The 20287-nt window shown below is 52.0% G+C and overlaps 1 protein-coding gene across 1 annotated transcript; it reads right to left on the bottom strand.

Annotated features, from left to right (window-relative positions):
* Window positions 1-203: 203 nt before the first annotated feature.
* On the bottom strand, window positions 204-20039 carry SEC14L2 (SEC14 like lipid binding 2). Its single transcript, XM_024768017.1, has 12 exons — window positions 19861-20039; window positions 17618-17693; window positions 12890-12933; window positions 12428-12487; window positions 12006-12194; window positions 10870-10965; window positions 10724-10784; window positions 10246-10329; window positions 6671-6777; window positions 6449-6588; window positions 6132-6301; window positions 204-1330 (listed from the first exon to the last, which is right to left on the bottom strand). Exons 1-12 carry the CDS (start codon window positions 19912-19914, stop codon window positions 1200-1202), a joined length of 1212 nt encoding a protein of 403 aa, XP_024623785.1. The 5' UTR covers window positions 19915-20039; the 3' UTR covers window positions 204-1199.
* Between the last annotated feature and the right edge of the window lie 248 nt (window positions 20040-20287).

Below are 20287 nucleotides of genomic sequence, written 5' to 3'. Positions count from 1 at the left end.
GCGGAAGACGGCCCACCGGCTGGGCCAATCAGGGGGCGAGCAGGCCGTCAGGACGCCGTCAGCGCACGGAAGGAGACTAGCAGATGGCTTCTGCGCATGCGCTCCGCTTATTGAAGGGGAGAGGCTGACACCCCCGCGGCGGAAGCTTGCGTGTGTGAGTAACCGTGAGGAGCGAGGCGGAAGGCGCTGACTTCCACGCCCTGCGCGCTGAACGTTCTTTATTCATTGGTTACTTTTCCTAACCGAGCGCTGTAAACCAAGGTCAGGATATCCTCCTGAGGGGTCTGGCTGGGACCCATGCGGCCTCGGGGCCTCCTGTCAGTTCCAGCCTTGCCCCTGACTCCTGCTCCCTCAGCTTGGCCAGACCATCTTCCCAGGATGGGTCAGGGCCTGGGTTTCTGAGGGGTGGAAGCTTCAGGACTCACACCCACCGCCAGCCTCCCTGGCCCTTCACGGAGCTGGGATCCCTGGAGGTAACTTCCCTGTGCTTTGTTTGCACTGAAGGACAGTGGCTGGGTACCAAAGCTCACTGTCCCAGGAAGCTCTGAGTCACTGACAATCATTAGTAATTAAAGAGGCAGCCAGTGGGACCCAGGAACTGCTGGATTCCTCGAGGTGAGGGAGAGGCCTGCCTGTCTACCCTCGAAAGGGAAGACCTATGCTGACTCGGGCCCCCTCCCAAGACTTGGGAAAAGCCAAAAGATCCTAGCCTGGGTAGAAAGTTCAGAAGAGCCTCAGACCCCCACCATAACTCTAGCAACCGGCTACCTTGCTATTCCTCATTATGATCTAGACTTACATGTTCATTTGGGAGCAAGTTCCTCCCCTGCAGCTGGCTTCCCTGAAGTGTTAGGTCTCAATTTCTCCCCTTTTTCCTAATTTCCTCCCTGCCACCCCATGGTTCCCCTCTTCCTGTCTCATCTGTCACTGGACAGGTGAAGTTGGCACAGCTTATAAGACAGATGCTGTCACGGTGCCCAGCCCCTGGGAACTCCTTAGTAATTTGAGAGGCAAGGAGGCCCACTCCAGCTAGTCTCCCTCTTCCTAATTCTGAAATGAAGGCTCCCCAGATCCAGCCCCGAGGTCTTTCTTCTAGCCCAGTTTCTTTGGGCGTCAGAGTGCTGGGAAAATGACTGCTACAAGGGATAGAAACTGACAGGGAGACGCTGAGGGAGCCAGGCCTGCTGTGGGAGGAGGCGTTACTTTGGGGTGACTGTCCCCAGCTGTTTCATCTTCTCTTCTGAGGCTTTGTCTGGAAGCAGGACCTCCACGGTGAAACTGACCTTCTTTGCATGAATGAAGCTGTAGGTGTTGTCAAACCGCAGGACATCTGAGAGGAGGGGAAAAAACAGACATTCAGGCAATTCTGACAAAGCTTAGACACAGTGATTTTGGTTGACTGAGCAAGGCAGTGTGGTAGGTAATGAGGCTGAAGGTAGCATAAGCAATGGTCCTTCACCTTCTGAAACCTAGTCTAGCTGGGTTAGAGTATGTTCATGAAGAGAAAAATATATAAGACAGAACATGCCAAGTGCCAGATGAGTGGCAGAGACAGTCACGTCTGTAACAGCTTGGAACGAGGGGGCCCTGTAGACTGAAATCATGTGAAAGGCTTTTTAAAGGAGTTAGAACTTGAACTGGGTCTTGAAAGGAGGGAGTAGAATTAGTTGCAGCAGTAGTTATTATAATAATAATAATAGTAATGGTAACAACAGCTATTTATGTGACTCAATACTGGTATGGCAATCTATATATATTATTCACAATAACTCTTGAGTTCAGCATTAGTACTGTGTTATATAAAAAGAAAGTCACTGTGTCACACAGTGAGGAAGGGATAGAGCTGGAATTTCCCTCTGGCCTGCATTGCTGCCTGACGTGGGCCCTAGAAAGCCTAATCCTGTTCAGTTTCTGACAAAAGGTAAAATATGCAAACTTTTTTTTTTTTTTTAAAGAAGATGTTGGGGGTAGGAGTTTCGTTATTTATTTATTTTTGCTGTGTTGGGTCTTCGTTTCTGTGCAAGGGCTTTCTCTAGTTGTGGCAAGTGGGGGCCACTCTTCATCGCGTTGCGTGGGCCTCTCACTATCGCGGCCTCTCTTGTTGCAGAGCACAGGCTCCAGATGCACAGGCTCAGTAGTTGTGGCTTACGGGCCTAGTTGCTCCATGGCATGTGGGATCCTGCCAGACCAGGGCTCGAACCCGTGTCCCCTGCATTAGCAGGCAGATTCTCAACCACTGCGCCACCAGGGAAGCCCAAAATATGCAAACTTTTGAACCAGAAACTTATCCCACAGAAAATAAATGGACAAAGATGCTCAATACACCCCTATTTGTAGTAATAAAAGATGAGGAAAACTAAAATGTTCAAAGAAGAATTGCTTTAAAAGTTTTTATTGAAATACTATTCTGTATAAAAAGAAAGAGGTGAGCTTCATAGAAGTGACTGGGGAAACTAGTGACAATATATCCTTAGGCTAAAAAAAGCAAGTTGCAGAACAATTTGTAAACCATTTCTAACATTTTTGTTAATATATGTAAAAAAAATTTTTTTTGGCTTTGTTACTTGGTCTACCTACATTGACAAGTTTTACAATTTCAAAATTCCTTCAAATATACACTGAATAACATATATAATTCCTATGAATGTATATGGGTGGGCACATGTCCTGTATATTATGGAAACACATAATGCTTCTAAAGGGATGGAAAATATTTGGTAGGATAATACACAAGATCTGTTAGTGGTTTCCTCTGGGGAGAGAAAATGGGCATGCAGTTGGCAGAAAAGGCTTCCAACCCTTGGCCAAGGAACAGACTGCTTTTAATCTAACCCTTCTTTTTTTGAAAAGTTTTTCCATTCCAGTCAAACACCCCTTCCAAAGAACAGAGTGGGAAAACAAAAACACTAGCTCTGCCCCTTCCCTATCCTGGTCTTCTCTAACTTTTCCCAGCCAAAAAAACCCTGTGCATTTAATCCTGAGATTTAACCTTTCCCCTTTTCTGCCCCTGGATAAAATGCATAGTTTTAGACTGAGGGTAGACACACCACTCACCCTTTTCTTCATGGTGTGAAGTGAGTAATAGTCATTGATTTTTCTCTCTGAGCCAGAGGTCTTTCAGGACCAGTGGTGCCTCTGGAAAGAGGGAAGCTTCCTCTCTGACCTGGATGACAGAGCCTTAGCAACCAGAGTCAGTCATGCTAGAGAAGAAGTCTTTGAGCTCCTTGGACCAAGCATCAGGATTGAGATGACTCTGCCTAGCATGATGTTCTGCCCTCAGAAACAAGGAAGGGGCTGTTGTGACGCCCAGGCCCGAGGGAAGTGGTTCATTTTGACACTAATCATGTACTCACAGACTTGTAGAGGCCCCAGAGATCCTCCAGGCTGGGGCTCCTTCACTTTTGTTGGGGAACTGACCCCCCTGAGAATCTGATGAAAGCATACAATTTCAGATCCCATGGAGCCCATCATGGACCCTCTGGGGCAGTGGTTCCCAATGGGAAAGTTACCATTCTGAAGAGAGGAGGAGCTGGGGGTAACTGTGCCCTCTCATTTATGTATTGAGAAAACATATATATTCTTAGTGTCCTTTTATTTCTCTTTTATATTCCAGATAGGAGAGTATATTGACTTTTTAATTATGTGTGTAGGTGGTTATAATATCTATGAATTTCATTTCAGAGTAGTAAAGGGGACATTAGACACCACTTATTATAAAAGGGAGGTGTTTGGTCTTTAAAGATTTAGAATCACTGTCTTTAAAGATCTAAATCACTAAAGATTTAGAATCATAGACCCCAGATTAAGATCTGCTGTAGCCTACTCCCCTCATTTTAAGGAAAAAGAGAGCAAAATCTAATTAGAGACACTCGGAGAGTTACTGGCAAAGCTGGACTCAGAAACCGGGTCTTCTGGTGCCTAGAGGGGCTGTTTAACCTTCCTACAGTGCTTCAGCTCTTCTAGACCACATTGCACGCTCCAGATCTTTTTTTCTGAATCTTTTTCTTTCCTAGAAGAGTACTCTACACACAGGACCTCAGGAAATATTAGTTGGGAGAAAAAAAAGTGGAATCTCCCAGTCAAGGCCCCACAAGCAGATAAACATTCCATCTGGGAATGTATCCAAGGGGAACTATAATTTGGGATTTGCAAACCTAAGCCTGATTATGTTAAAGGGTTCATGGTACTACAGAGAGGTAGTGGGCAGCGTTGGAAAACGGTTTGGTCTCTGCTGAGTTTGGGTAAATTACTTCCCAGGTCTGGGACCCCACTCTCTCCTCTGTCATGTGATCATCTCTAGGGTAGTCTATGGTCACGAGATCCTGTACCGGGACCCTAGAATTCTCTCCTGTCTCCGTTTCTTGGTGTCTATGCAGGCTACACTGTGGGAGAGATAACATCCCCTCTCTATACCTCAGCTTTCCTGTCCTTTAAAAGAGAAATTCAAGCTTATATGTACAAAATGCTTTATGCTCTGAGGATGACAGTGTCTGGGCTGGTGCTAAGCCTTGTTCTTGATGAAGCACACAGTATACCGCCTTCTCCCTCAGGACCCGACAGCTCACTAACAAGAATACTTCTCCCTGGGGGGCCAGACCACAGAGTATATGTGAGGAGGGGGCGGTGGAGACTGAGGTTGCTTGGGCTGTGGGGGAGGACACAGGATCTGAGGTTGGGGCAATGGTGTGGACAAGTACAGAGGCCAACACATCTGTGGGGCTAGTTCAGACTTCTGGCAGTGCTGCCATGAAAACAGGGCGCAGGGCTTCTTCCATCTCTGGCACTATCTCCCCAGTGGCCCTTCTCCCCCAGGTTTTGCCCTAATGATAATAATAGTGGCCACAGTGCGCTGAGTGCTGCGTGGCAGGCATTACGCTAAGTGCTGCACAGACCTGATTGCATTTCATCATCAGGTGTCCCTATGAGGTAGAGAATTTGATCCCCATTGTAGCAATCAGGAAACTGAAGCTCAGGGAGGCCAAGTCACTTGCCTAAGGACTAGTCAGTGGTCAAGTCCGTCTCAGCTTGATGACAAAGCCCTTGCTGTCACTGATTTTCCATGCCTGGCCCCTTGGCTCAGACAGAGAGGAAACTGGAGATTTGATGGGGGTTTTGTGTGTGTGTGTATGTGATTTTTCTGCTTATAAATGTAGTACATGTTCTTTGTAACATAAACTGTATTTGCAGGGCCAGTATAAAGAAACGAAAGCCCTCTATAAGCTTCCTACCACCATTAGCATTAGCAGAGTCCCCAGAATTCTCTTTTTTTTTTTTTTGATAGGTAAGAAGTGAATTTATTTAGAGAAACACACTCCACAGACAGAGTGTGGGCCATCTCAGAAGGTGAAAGCGGCCAACCCCAGAATTCTTTTGACCTTTTTTAGCCAAAGTGAGTATACACCATATATGCTAAGTCTCATGCTTTATTTTTTTTTAACATGTATCAGACATCTTATATGTCAGTTTATTCTCTTTAATGCATATACTGTATTCCATTATATGGATGGACCATAATTTATTTAACAAGACCTTCTTAAGGCCATTTAGTTTATTATCAGTTTCCCAAACTGCTAGGAACATCCATGTACCTATATCTTTGTGTTTTTGTGTAAATATTTCTGTACAATAAATTTCCAGAGGTAGAATTGCTGAGTCAAAGGGAATTTAATCGATATTGCAAAGCTAAGTGAGGTTAAACACCTTTTCAAATGTCTATTTGCCATTCTTATTCCTCTTGGGTAAACTTCCTGTTCATGTTCTGTGTCCATTTTTTGATCAACTTGGAGATGAGTGAAGTTCAGCAGAGTCAAGGCTAGGTTTGTCAGCACTCTGCTCACCCTGTGATCCCTACACCTACGTAACGTGTTCTGCCTCTCTGATGTCTAGGGAGGGCGCATCCCCAGGAAATGTCTAGTGGCAGTCACAGCCCCAGTTACACCTGGACCAGGTCACCTTGAGCCTGTCATCTCACCTCTCCAGGCCTAGGTTTCCTCACCTATGCAAGAGAGGTTGAAACTGATGGAGCTCCACTTCTAGTTCTAACAGTGTGAGAACTTAAATCCATGGAGAAAGAGGGACCTCCCGGGCAAACAGCTAGAGCAGGGGCTTCGAGCCAAGACAGAGAGACTTACAGATGCCAGGATCGCTGCAGGTGAGGGTCCCATCCTCAGGGACCAGGTGGGCATTGTACCTCTGGTTAGCAAGCACCTCTGTCATCTCCCCTGCCCTCTGCCGCTCCCCCATTTTGGTCTTCAGGAAAATCCCAAAACCGATGTCCGAACCATCCGACATGAACTGCCACCTGCAGGGGACACCCACCCACTTAGACATGATTCCGTCTGCATGTTCCCTCTCTGGGGTCCTGCCACCAGGGCTTCTCCCACCCCAGCCCACCGCCAGCACCTATGGCCAGAAGGCTCAGGTCTCCTGGAAGGGTCCAGAACCCTACCTGAGGACGCAGCCTGGAAAGAGAATTTCATACTCCACTTGGTGGGAGGAGCCCCGGGAAATCTGCACACTGTGTTCGTACCGCTGTTTCACCTGGTCTCGCACGTAATACTTCTTGGGGATGTCACCCCCATAGTTGATCTAGAAGCAGAACACGGAGTGAGCTGGAATGTGCATTTGAGCCAGGTGTCCCTGGTCACCTCCAGCCCCTGGCAGCCCATACCTTGGATTTACACTTGGGGTCTCCATCAGGGTCAGTCATGGTGCCCCCATACTCCACAGGCAGCTGGTCAGGGCTGACATATTTCAGTAAAACCTCCTTCCAGTTTGCTGGCAGGAGAGGGAAGGAAGGAGAGAAAAGGATCACCACCAGGGCAGGAGTTCATCACAGCCCTGGCAGTCTACACAAAAGAGGCAGAAAAAACCTGTCTGCCCCTGCACACAAAACATGGGCATTGGGAGCACAGGACGTGCACACAGCTCTTCCGGGGGTTCAAGAGGAGCTGTCACCCAGATGACTGCCCTGTTCTGGACCAGGAAGCAGGAGACAGAGGTCCTGTCCCCACTGCCTCTGGCCAGCGAAGCGACCTGAGGCAAATAAATCACTTCATTCTGAGCCTAGCTCCTCCTGCCCTGCAAGGTTATGGTGGGAGTGAAGTGAACTAAGTACTTGAGAGGGTGTTTGTTGTAAACTGTAAAATGCCGTACCTGTATGAGAGTGTATTATCACTCCCAGGAAGAGGGGATACAGATATTTGAAGTGCAAGCAGGAGGGAACAAAGAAAGGAGGAGAGGGCATTCCACGCAGAGGGAACAGCGCATGTGGCAGGCAGGAGGGCAGTCAACATGATCTGCCCTAGTTAGACTGAGCGTGAGGGCATGACCACTGTCACCTACTGTGCTCACTTGTGATTTATTGAATGAATGCATCACTGTAGACCGACCCCTTAAATGGGCTCCCTTGGCTTTACCCCAGCCACAGTTTCACTTCTCTTGTTTTGTAGGCTGTTTGGCTACCAGTGATTCGGTTTTTTTTTTTTTCTTTAAATAACCAAGCCCTTTCCTGACTAGGAGAGTTTGCCTCAAGTGCAACCAAGGCTGAGATCCATTTCTCTGCCAGATTCCTAAACAAGTATCAGCCAAAGACAATATTTTGATACTGGATGGAAACCTTACCATGCTGACGACAGAGACCAGATATAGAGAGCAGCTCCAGGTCACAGGGTACCACCGAGCATCCTCTGTGGCTGGTGCTGCCCGTAAACCCACAGGGATGGTCCAGGGTCTCCCAGCCTTCAGATTTCTAGGGACTTGAGACCATGCAACTCCAGGGGTGCTTTAATCTGTGCTGAGTACCAGTGACCAGCCCAGGGTGAATTTCTCCCCTCCTCTATTGAAGATCCGGTACCTTCCCAGCCCGAGGCGGGTTTGGTTGAAAGGGTTTCAGGTGTGGGTGGGGGAACTGACTGAACCTCCTCTGCAGCCCTGCTGCCAGGAAACCGAACTGGCTCATGCTCATGGTGGGTGGCAGCCACAGAAAAGCCAAAAATCATTAGAGCCTTTTCCTCAGAAGTAGTTGCTTCACCCAGTTCAGCTGGAGGGTTGGAATAAGGCCAGGAGGATTCTTCCCATCTCACAGAGAGGAACTGAGGCTACAAGGACAGAATTTGTTGCACTAGAGCCAGGACCAGCACCCAGAAGTCCTGTGCTTTCCAGACTGCTTTGCACCACACCCAGGCTCAGCACACATTTGGAAAACCTCCACTTTCAATGTGGTGCCTGAAGGTGAACATTCAGAAACCTTCAGAATTCCCTACCCCCAGTTCAACTCCACAGGTGGCATTAAGCCATCCAAGAGCCAGTCCCAATCTCCCTTTCTAGGCTTTTCTCCCACCACCCCACATCACGCTCCAGCCAAACTCAACTCCTGCCTGTCTCTGGCTGGCTTGATTCCCATGGGTCTTCCTTGCTGGCTTCCCCTCATCCCCCGATGTTCTCCTGCTGCCCTGCCTATCCAGTGTCCGTCTGCTCGCTTCCCCGCCAACCTCGCAATCGCTTCTTCACTCCCTGGTGGGCTCCTCTTTCTCTTCATGCCCTTGAGCCTGGATATTCCCCAGGCTTCAGCCTCTGTTCTGTGGGCAGTCTTACCTCCTCTCAAGGTTTTAGCTGCTGTCTCTATCTAAAACTCCAAATCTCCAGACTGGAGTTTGCTGCTAAGCTTCAGGCCCAGGCATCCCCAACATGTGTACACCTCACAGACTCCTAGAACTCAACTTCAAGCCTTTCCTTCTGACTGTATTATTCCTCAGTGGAACTAACTGCATCAGAATGACTGCAATGCTGTCACTCATGCCAGATACCAGGGAGCCATTCTAGGTTTCTCTTCCTTCCTTCCTACATCCAGTCAATTGAGTTCTGCTGTTCCACTTCCTACGAAAGCCTGAAATCCACCCTCTCCTCTCCGTCCCTACAGCCCCCGCCGTGGCTCAGGCTTGCAACACCTGGTGCGTGGGCTGTGGCCACAGTATACAAACTGGTATCTGTCCTGAGAATCAGGTCCTGTACCCCACCCCCTGCCCCGGCTCAGGAACTCCTCTCTGGTGCCCAGTGGCCTGTGGAGTTGTGTCCCAGCTTCCCGACACAGTGCCCTGGATTCTCTGTGACCCAGCTCCTGGCACCTGGCTCCCTCTCCACGTCATCTCTCGCACACCCTGCCGTGCGCCCTCTTCAGCTGCCCGTGCCATGGTGTGTAAGGTCTTTGCTCATTGTTCTTCTTTCTGCCCAACAGCTTCCTGCCTTGCTTCACCTGGCTACCCTACTCATTCCATAGCTCGCAGGTGAGGGAGGCATCGCCCCTCCCCAGGCTGGGCGGGGTGAGTGCCCCTGCTCAGTGTTCCCATGGGCTTTTCAACTCCTCTCTTTTACACATAACATCTTGCGCTGATATACATCTGTTTGTGTCTCCCTTCTCCGAGAGGTCACAAGCTCTTCAAGGGACTCTGTCTTACCTTTGTGGCCTTGACACCCACCTAGTCCAGGGCCGCGCACACAGCAGGTGCCCATCCAATGAATCCATGCGTACTTGCCCTCAACTGAAAGCAACCTCTGCTCCTGTGACCTCCCTTCTCTGCCGCATCTATGCCTTTTCTTTTTTTCAAAGGAATTTTATTTATTTTTTGGCTACATTGGGTCTTTCTTGCTGCACGTGGGCTTTCTCTAGTTGCATGAGCAGAGGCTACTCTTCGTTGCAGTGCGCAGGCTTCTCATTGCGGTGGCTTCTCTTGTTGCGGAGCATGGGCTCTAGGCACGCGGGCTTCAGTAGTTGTGGCATGTGGGCTCAGTAGTTGTGGCTCGCAGGCTCTAGAGCGCAGGCTCAGTAGTTGTGGCGCACGGGCTTAGTTGCTCCATGGCATGTAGGATCTTCCTGGACCAGGGCTCGAACCCGTGTCCCCTGCATTGGCAGGTGGATTCTTAACCACTGTGCCACCAGGGAAGTCCATCTATGCCTTTTCTAGTTTGTGTCCTAGCTTTCTCTTAAAAGTCTCCTGTTTCACTGCAAGCTTATTGAGGACAAGGACTGGCATTCCATTCATCTTTGAATTTCCCCAGAGTGTCTGAGAGAAAGAGTTCTTAGGAAAACAGACAGGAAGCCCCTTGCTCCGGCCCAGCCTGCTCCCGGGTCCCACTGCTTCCAAACCAGCAGAGGGAGCCTTCGCCCCGGCAGCTCTGGCTCTCTAACGCCATCCCCAGCGGGGCTGCAGCCATGCTGTGGAGTGGAGGAGGGTCTGGGCTACTCACCCCCCAGGACCATGATCTTCTTACGAGTGTCCTCACTCAGGAAGGGTTTGATGAGGTTATAGGCCACAGGAAACAGCTTGGGGGCTGGAACAGAGACCAGGCCATGTGAGGCCAGGAGCAGTCCCCACTCTGTCCCTAACAGTGTCCACCATAGCCCCCAGTGTCTGGCCACACTCCCTGGTGCTGTGGAGCCCACACAGGCAACCCTATGTGAGGCTCGGCTTTCCTGTCTGTACAGGGGGGATGGTCTTCCTTTCTCACGGGGCTCAGTGGCTCGAAGGAGGTAACGAATACTAAAGGCTTTGTGAATTACAAAGTGGTCTGCGTACATCATGGGTCGGTCTTCTGAACAGGTCCTAAGACCCCACCCTCCACCCCCGACTTCGGCTCACTCTATTTCACTCTCCTTAATCTGTCCCAGTAATATTTTTGGCCCCTCTTTCCCATTGGGCTTCATCACAGGTAGTTGCCAACTTACCTTTAATGACAAAAAGACGCTTCAGTGTTTCAGGGTAATTTTCCTCAAACATGCAGAGAAACTGTGGAAAGAATCCAGTGGGCTCAGAACTCTGTGCCAGGGAAGGAGGCCCTTCTTCCTCTGGCTTCCCCCACCCCACATTTCACCTCTCCCCAGGCCTCCACAGCTGGCTTCCAGAGATGTTTGAGACCAAGCCCCTCACAGTCATAAATCAGGGTGATGGTCTCTATCTTGTTCCCCGTCTGCAGGGGACAGAGGAACAGAAAGTCACGTTAGGCTGCCCCACACACAACACACACAGAAGCCCACCCTGGTTCAGGGAAAGTGCTGATTGTACCCTGCGCCCATACTGCAACCAGATCCAGCAGGGCCGTCCGTACCTAGGGTTTTCCAAATCGAGATAATTACCCCAGGCCGGAACTGTGGCCTAGACAAGTCACCCTTCCCGTTTAGATCTCCGTGTTCTCATCCAGTAAACAGCTGGGTGAACTTAGATTACATCTGAAGTCGCTTCTGTTCTGCAGTTTGACCCGGTGGCCCCCCTCGTCCTCTGCATCCCGTGCAGCCACTCATCTCGCAGGCACAGATGCTCTCTATCCAACCTAAGCCCTTAAGGTGCATCTCTAACGCTTCTCTGCGTGCCCAGCCCCACAGGGCCTCTGCGCACACTAGGTTCTCAGTGAATGTGGATGACACTGTTGAAATGTCCCCAAACGTATCACATGGTCTCACTGGATCTTTACGACTGCTGAGGAGGAGGGCAGGGGAAAGGACCATGGCAGCTCTGCCTCGCTCTTCAGTCTTATTCCAGTAAGAGAATCAGCTGTCCTTAGCTTTGTCTGAATTCAGAGTTAGGGAAGCACAGAATCTGAGCTCACTGACACCAGCGGCACTCAAATACTTGTCCACGGATAGGGTGGTCCCTGACAAGGATTCCTCTGGTGCCCAGATAAAGGAAGAAAAGTAATGATAACGTAGCATGTTTTCTATGAAGCTAAACTTTACTCAATTAAAGGGCGGCCCTTTATTCTGAGACAATGCCGTCCCTATAGTTGGGTGGGTTAATTATGGCAATAATAGCTGGTTAGTGTTTTCTAAGTCCTTACTTGGAAAAATAAAAATTCAGTAACATAGATCAGTCCCTAAAACTGCAATTTCACTGGTCTATGAAATCTAAACATCAGGGCCTCAAGCTGCCCTTAAAGCCACGTGTGACACCCACACTTCTGCGTGACCACCTCCACCGGGCGTAACTCCTCTTCAGCCGTGCTGGTCCCCTCACCTTTTCGGTCTGGCAGGCGCACTCCCGCAGAAGCAGCTCGCAGTCCCGCATCTTGGTCTTGACCAAGTCCTGTTTGGTGGCCGAGAGGAGCAGACCCTTGGCATCCAGAGGTCCAATGATGTCGTACCAGATGGGGCAGCCATCCAGGTCGTAGCCGCACATGCCCCCTGAGAGATACTGTTGGACCACCTGGGCCCAGACAGAGATGGGGGCGCCTGGTCAGCAGGCCCCGGGCAGCCACACCTTCCCGGTGTCCAGGGACTTCCTCTGGGTTCATCCGCCCCTGGGTGCCAATGGATACTCATTCAATGACTTGGCATTGTCAGACCTTTCCTCTGAGGGTCCCAGTCCCATAGACCCAGGATACAGATCATGGGTCTAACAGACCTCACGTGGTGTGGGGCGGGATAATCTGTTCTCACCTCTGGAGGCTGCCAGCTCATGATGTTGTCAATGTCCTTTTGCTTTCGGACCTCCACATGCTGCAAACACACGAGGGCTTTAAAAAAGCAGGGCGGGGAGGGGGTGGTCCTTAACAGGCATCTAGCAATGGGTGACAGCACGAACAGACCACCGGACCACAGGTAAGTCACGAGAAGGCAACCAGCAGGAATGGAAAAGAAGGAAGTGCCTATTTCAGAGATCTCGGCAGAACAGATTATAATTCTTGGCTGGCCCAGAACTATGAAAGCTCTGTTTCCAGGGAAGGGAATGCACTTTGTCCTGGAGGATAAGGCAGTACGGGTCGGCTAATACTCAGATATGTCACATAAGCCACAGGCGGTGATCGGGGTGGGAGGGGGTGGACAGAAGTCCAAGCACGGCGTGATTCTGATGGGCAGAAATGGAGGCAACAGTGGGCTTCGGAGCCAAATGGGTCTTACCTTCCGGAGCATGGCCTCAGACTTCTGCAGGTCAAAGCTTCTTGCTATAACAGGGAAACATGGTCAGGGTTAGGATAGCAGCCTGGGCGCCAAGGATGGGAAGATTTCCCTGCTCCTGTGCGGGAACGCCCGCTGACTCTCAGATCACCCCACATATAGAAGCTAATGTAAGGACATTCACTGCTTCTAGAGCACCACAGCCCCTGGGCTTGTGGGGAAAACAGGTCAAGGTTCAGGGCAGATGGGGGCAGCATTGCAAGTTCAGGGTCAGAAGAGTTTTACCCTAGTGGATGCAATCAGGTGAAGGGTCTTATCTCCTGTCAGGGAAAGCAAACCCTGGGCCCCCTTATCATTTACCCTTCTCCTTCCACAAAGTTAATCTCCTCCACGGTCTAACATCCAGTCCTGAGAGCTTGACCTGCAGTTCAAAGATGAATACAGCTGCCACATAATCTGGGGCAGGACTGGCAGAACATTCCAGTAGGATGGAGGGGAGATGAGCCTCCAGTCAACCTTGCCATATCCTCAAAGGACCCATGCATACCCCAGGGGGACACAGAGGGCCCTCGTCCACCCAGGGTTCCCAGAAAGTTTCAGAATTAGAGTTCACCTGGCTCAACTCTATTTCATGTACAAACCCTGACATGCTGTCCTGCTCAAACTTGAACACAAAGACCTCCCTGCCCGCCAAGGCCATCTGCTCCCAAACAATCCAAGCTGCCATTTGTACACAGCCCTCACTATTGTACTGAGCAGAGACCCTCTACAGAGGCATTCAGAGAGGAGGGGCGGGGGTGCTTCCTCAGCCACGTGACCACCTTTCCAATACTCGCAAATTCTGTGCTGCCACCCTAAGTGCTCCCTGCTATCATGCTGCCCGTCCATAGATCCTTTAACCATCCTTCAAAGCTTGGTTTCAAGTCCATCAACTTCCCTTTGGATGTTTTCCAGTTTGCCAGTGCCCCTCTTGAAGTGTGTGGTCCAGAGCACAGGTGTTGCCTACCCTTCTCCGATTAAGCCTAAGAACTTTCTCGGCAACAGGCCAGGCCCTTAACTCAGGCGAAGCTTACAGTCAATTGAAACCCCCAAATCCTTGTCACCTGTGCTGCTTATGAAGCCTCTACCCCATAGGTTGAGAGGTGGTTTTCTGGATCTATCCCTATCAGATTTCATCTTGTTATGGCCAGCTGCATTTCATCTTTTTTTTTTTAATTTTTAAATTTTTGGCTGTGTTGGGTCTTCGTTGCTGCAGGCAGGCTTTTCTCTGGTTGCAGTGAGCAGGGGCTACTCTTCATTGTGGTGCGCAGGCTTCTCATTGTGGTGGCTTCTCTTGTGGAGCGCGGGCTCTAGGCACACGGGCTTCAGTAGTTGTGGGACATGGGCTCAGTAGTTGCAGCTCATGGGCTCTAGAGCGCAGGCTCAGTAGTTGTGGCGCACGGGCTTAGTTGCTCCACGGCATGCGAGATCTTCCCAGACTAGGGCTCGAACCCATGTATGTCCCCCGCATTGGCAGGCGGATTCTTAACCACTGCGCCATAAGGAAAGCCCCTGCATTTCATCTTTTAAAGAGTTTCTGAGATCCAGATTCTGACCAATTTTGCCATTTGACCTATGAACTGTCCCTCCCAGCTGTATGTCCTCTGTGGGTCTGATTGACATCCAGATCTGCTGACAGCCCTGGAACCTGGGCCAGACAGGCTGCCCACCGGACTGTCACCAGCCCCTTAATCACTGCTCTTCAGGAGTGGCCGAGCACATTCCCTGACTCTGCTGCCCTGAAATGCAGTCCACTCTCCTGCACCCAAGGATGCGACAAGAGATTTGACCAATGCCATACCCTGTCATGTGTGCTAGACACATGTTTGCAGAAATGAGCAGCCTTCCCTCTTGGGAAGTTCCTTCTCATGGTCACCCTTCACATGCCATTGTAGCAGCAGGGGGCAGCTTTCAGAGGAATATAATCTGGGTTTGCATCTCAGCCCTTCCACCTTCTTCCTGTTTGACCTTGGACAAGATACTGCACATCTCTGGCCAAATCATCCAGTGAGCTAGAAACACTTGGAAGATGCAAGGCACCATGCTATCATGTTGGGGTAGCCCAGCTGGACCTGAAAGTGGGAATCCTCCATGGGAGGGACACGCCCAACTGTGAGGAGAGTCCTCTTCCTTGGGAACAGGAGTGGTGGTGAACTTCGAGCCCCCTTATCTCAGGGAGGCTCTCCAGTTAACCTTTAGCTGCTGGGGTCCAACATCCAGGGTCTTTTAGGGCCCGCCCCGAGTTTCCATTGCCCCTGGCAGTACCGGCCTGATGCCTCTCCAGGGCTCCTGCCGCCCTGGTCAGGGGCAGCTCAAAGCATGGCTTAGGGCACTGCCAGAGAGGCCGGCCTGGGAGCAAGCTGTCCTGGGTTCTTATTTGATCTCTTCCTGTCCTGGAAAACAAAAGAGACTCAGACCTGCTCTGCCAGCCTCACAGGTTTCCTCCACCTCCTTGTTTTATCTCGCCATCTGAGCCCCCTCGCAGGGGTGTCCAGAGCTCAGGCCCACTCGGGGGGAGGCAGTGATCTGTGTGCCTGCTCTCGGGCCTGGGGCCCAGCAGAAAGCCAAGCCTGTGTCGGGGGAAGGGAGGAACCCAGTGCTCACTCGAGAAAGGGAAGAACCCAGTGCTCACTCACACCTAGATTAGACAAAGACATTTGGCTGGCATGTGCCTTGCAAATGTTTCCTTTAGATGAAAAGGAGAAAAAGAAAAGGTTTCTCTAAAAAAAAAAAAAGGGGGGGGGGAAATTCCCTGGTGGTCCAGTGGTTAGGACACGGAGCTTTCGAGCCTTCACTGCCGAGGGCCCAGGTTCAATCTCTGGTCAGGGAACTAAAATCCCGCAAGCTGTGTGGCGTGGCAAAAACAGAAAAGAAAAGAAAAGCAAGGCAACAAAAACCCTAATTGAAATTCACAGTAGAGTCTGACCAGGCCCGAGCTCCTGCCCAGGGAAATGTGAGGCACAAATAAAGTGCAGAGGAGATATTTCCTTGGTTTGAAGAGTCAGAGCTTGGTTTCAGGAGGCAACTGTGGCTTACTGGAGAGGACGATGGCCTGGGAATCAGGGGCCCTAGGTTTCTGCCCTGATTCTGCTTTGCATTAGCTGTGTGCCCTCAGCTAAGTGCCCTCTCCTCTCTGAGCCTCAGTTTTCTCATCTGGCAAATGAGGATAACTGCACTCTTCTATATTCCTGCAAAGAGAGGGGTTATCCCAGGACTGGGGAGTTGGGGTGCCTGGGAAACCAGGGCCCCAGGCCAGCCGTCTCTCAGATAAAAAAAGAGCTGCGAAGCTGTTCAATTCAACAGCTCTCTGAAACCACACTTCCCCCACCTCACAGTAGCTGGGTAGTTTGTTTGATCATCTTGCAGCTGGCCCTTTAATGCAGCGCTGTCTGCCCACTCTCCCCACCCGCCCCCTTCCAGCTACAGCCCTTCAGCAAAGGCTGGGCCAAAATGTCCTCCAGCTCTGGACTGACTCCACCGCCGCCTCTTTGCTGCCTCTCCACCCTCTCTGAGTGGGTGGGGTGGGGGGAGTTCACAGCTTTTTAGGGGGAAAAGGGCAAGTGGCACTTTCAGAGGCACACAGGGCCTGCTCTGGGGGGCCTGCTAGCTATCAGCCTCTCAAGAGTGTGCCAGCTCTATTCAGTTTCTGGACAGAAAAGGAAAATACATCTCTTCCCCTGTCCCAAGACTCGCAGGGTATACATGTGTGTGTCTGTGTCTATAAATAAGTAATTGCCCATGACTTATACTTTAATATTTTGGGCTCTGATTCTGTTATCACGATTTAATCTCTGCTAATCTAACACAGAGGAATTTTCTCTATTATTTCTATGTCTGGCAATAAAGTTTCTTCAAAGCCAAAAAAAAAGTGTGTCACAAGAACCAGAGAGGGTGGCACATGACTTGAATCACAGGAGAGGAGGAGAAAGAAAAAACGGAAGGATTTCAGGAGTTGCAACATGGGGTTGAGTCTGACCCTGATGCTAGTAGAAACGTGTACACTGCATCATCATGGGCATAGCACTGTCATGTCCCATCTTGCCATAGGCAGGGCACCCTGTCTCATCCAGCTCCCCAGAGAGGAGCCTCGGACAGATGTTCACCCCTGGACCAGGTACCAGAGCCAGGCCAGGGCAGAGCTGGAATGGATCTCAGGGCCATGGAGCCAGATGATGGCTTGAGGGGAGTATTGTTAACCTAGGTCAGGCTGAACCCTACCCACCGTGTTCCCTGTGCATTCTGCCCCTCCTTCAAGCTGCCACAGAGAGGGCCAGTCTCTCCCACGGGCCAAGACTCTGGTTCTAAGCTTGGCTCTGCCTCCAACTTCCCACAAGCTTGGGGCCTTTCTTGGCTTTTCCTCAACCTGTTTCCCCACATCCATTGGCAGAGTAGATTCATCGAGTGGATGGAAAGGGCACCGGGCTGGGGGTCAGCTGACCTGGCTCTAGTCCTCTCCCTGCCTGCAGTTCAACACTGTGCGACTTGGGGCAAGTTACCTCACCTCTCTGAGCCTCAGTGTCGTTATCTATCCAACAGGAGGGTTGAGGTTATATCATTGCCAAGAACGCTTTTGGTTCTGAAGGTTGAATACTCCAGATTCTGAGATTGCCTGGGGCAGGGTTTCCAGAGGGTGCTATTCTGTTCCCCAGCCCAAGCCCCTGCCCCAGCATCCCGCAGCCCCTTTTTCCTCACCTCGGAGCCAGCGCAGGAGAAAATAGTCATCTGGATTCGGCAGAGTGGGCAGCACATCCTGGACATTCTCCCGAAACTGTAGGGAGAGGCAGCTGGGTGAGTAGCAGGTCCCACCCTGACTGCCCTCTGCCCGGGACTCTCCATAGAGGTTTTTGCTGGACTCCTGCTCAGCACGGGTCAACTCTGCAGACACTGGCTGAGCACCTGAGCAGCGTGAGACACTCTGTCAGTCATGCTGGTGGGAGCTGAGTAGCAGGAGGAGGTGAGAAGGGAGTAAGACACTGCCCCTGCCTGGCTGTGCGCACTTACACGCTCCAGTGTGATGGCTGGGCAGAACTGCTCCCAGCTAACCGCCACAGTAGACACTCTGGGGTGTGTCACAGCAAAAGCGTAAGTTTACCAAGCATTCCTCGTGTGCCCAGCACCAACCTCGGTGCTTATTCATTCTTCTAGAGATATTACTGCTCCCATTTTACAGATGAAGTAATTAGAGCTCAGAGAGGCCAAGTAACATGCCCAAGGTCGACAGCTAGTAATCAGCAGAGCTGGGATGCAAACCCCGGTCTGTCCCAGGCCAGAGCCTGCACTCTTTCCACCATGGCCTGTCCCCTTAGTAATGGAATGGTGAGCAATGTGTCCAGGGAGCAGAGGGAAGGAAGAGTTTGATGCTGACTGGGGCCAGGAAGAGGGTGGTCTCACACTACTTCATATAAAAAATGACATTTGAGCTGGGCTTGAAGGACTCCAAAGGCAGCAGGAGGAGGAAGGAGGGCAATCCAGGTGGAGGGAACAGTTCCAGCCAGAAGCCATGATGGGGGAAAGTGTAGGGAGTGCCAAACAAGAGAGCTGGACAGTGACCCCAAGGATGGCCACGCCCCCTCCAACTGCTCATTACCCTGCAGGTGAGCATGCCCCCACGTGCTGTGCTGTCCCCAAGCCTCCTGCTCCCAGCCACTCACCTTTCCCTAGTCAGTGACCCTACAGGGCAGCCACAGAGAGGATCAATGAGGACCCGCCACCTCTGCCCCTTGCCTAGGTCAGCCAGGGACTCAAATCATCCCATCCCCCAAACAGCTCCCAGACCCCCAGGGAGACTGGCATGAAGCCACCCCTTACCAAGGACACTACCCAGCCCCTGATATCTAGTTTAATCACCACCTAATCCCTTCTCTGCCTGACTTCCCCTGCAGGTCAGCAGTAAAATCTGAAACCTCCCTACCCGGCCTCCCTGGGATGGGGAGGCCCAGCCTGGGGCAAGGCCTCCATGGGACTGGAGCCTCTGCCCCACTACCACGGCAGAAGACACCTACCACCCACCCCTCCACCACTTTCTCAGCAATGGTAAACTGCTGTGGAGGCTCCAGACCCAAGACTGGACCCAAACAGCTCCAGCTCCAAGAACAGCCAACCTTCCCTCTCTCCCCAAGGGCAGCAGGGGAGATCCAGCTGCTGGGAGAGGGTCCGGCTCTGGAACTGTTGCCCCCTCCTCTGCCCAGGCGCCAAGGCAAAGCTAGGCTTACCTCCTTGCCTTTTGAAGAGCATCAGCCCAAGCCCCCGGCCCGGGAGGGGCCTGGGTTGAGGGAGGGGCCTGGGTTGCAGGACGGGGTGGGGGGCTGGTCTCAACTCAAACTAGCCCCAACCCAGTCAGTCACCGGTAGGATCCTAGGCTTTGCACTTGAAGCTGCTCCTTTCCACATCATCTGGTCCAACCTCCTCAATTCCTTTCCTCAAGGAGCGAACAGAGAAGGACCGGTTTTGCCCAAGGTCGCAGAGAGACTTGGTGCCAGAGCAGGAGCCATCCAAGTCTCCTAAGAAGCCCTCCGGCCCTTTCCATCGTGCCACTGCCCCTGCAAGAGGAAAACCTCCCGGAAATGGGAGGAAACCTAGGGCCCTGCCCCTGCCCCTGCCCCCAGGGCCCGGCTGCCAGTCCCGAGAATGAACGTTGCCTTTGTGCCCTCAGCTGCCTCCGTGGGCTTCCAAGCAACCACTTCTTCCCAGGTGGCAGCGCCAAGGGCTCTCTCACGGCTGGGGCCGGGACGACCAAACTTCCCCGGGGTCCCCTCGGCGGACGGAGGGGAGCGAGGGAGGGGGTGGCCGCGGACCGCTCGGTGCGTTGGCTGCCGCTCCTTCCGCCGCTCGCCGCGGACCCGCGCTCGCCCCCCACCCAGCCCCTTCCCAGCCCGCTGCCGCCAGAGGATGGGGGCCATCGCCCGGGGCGGGGCCGGGCCGGGGTGAGGGCTCACCTTGGCCAGTGCCTCCTTCTGCCTGGGGCTCAGATCGCCGACTCTGCCGCTCATCGTGGCCCAGGCTCCGGGCGCGGCGGTTGCGGCAAGCAGACAGAGCACGGACTCGTTCTCCGCCGCGGGAGTAAAGTCCCAGCCTTTTGCCGGGGCCGCGGTTGGCAGCCAAGCCCCGCCTCTTAAAGGATCCCAAGGGGCGGAGTAGGGAGAGATGCGCTGGGCGCAGGAGCGTCTGACGCGGGTACCCTCCGCCCTCCTGAAGCGGAGACCTGAGCAGGAGGCGAGCAGGAGTGCCCACCCGGGCCGAGGCCGGTAGACATGAGAAGGACGGGAAGTCTGGGTTCCAGTCCCCAATTTACTCTTAGCTCACCCTTAGTGACCTTGGAGGAGACACCTGAACTCTCTAGGCCTTACTGTCCCCAACTAGGTG

This window comes from Neophocaena asiaeorientalis, unplaced genomic scaffold (genome assembly GCF_003031525.2).
Source record: "Neophocaena asiaeorientalis asiaeorientalis breed wild unplaced genomic scaffold, Neophocaena_asiaeorientalis_V1.1 scaffold828, whole genome shotgun sequence".
NCBI lineage: Eukaryota > Metazoa > Chordata > Mammalia > Artiodactyla > Phocoenidae > Neophocaena > Neophocaena asiaeorientalis.
Note: the sequence above shows the minus strand (reverse complement) of the source record. Positions and strands in the feature narration are given on the sequence as shown.

Coding starts and splice junctions, on each gene's coding strand:
- SEC14L2 (XM_024768017.1), bottom strand. CDS start 19,914: ATGAGCGGCAGAGTCGGCGATCTGAGCCCCAGGCAGAAGGAGGCACTG. Junction 10,785..10,869: donor CTGTGGAGGCCTGGGGAGAG/GTGAAATGTGGG, acceptor TTCTTTCCACAG/TTTCTCTGCATGTTTGAGGA. Junction 6,589..6,670: donor ACCCCAAGTGTAAATCCAAG/GTATGGGCTGCC, acceptor TTCTGCTTCTAG/ATCAACTATGGGGGTGACAT.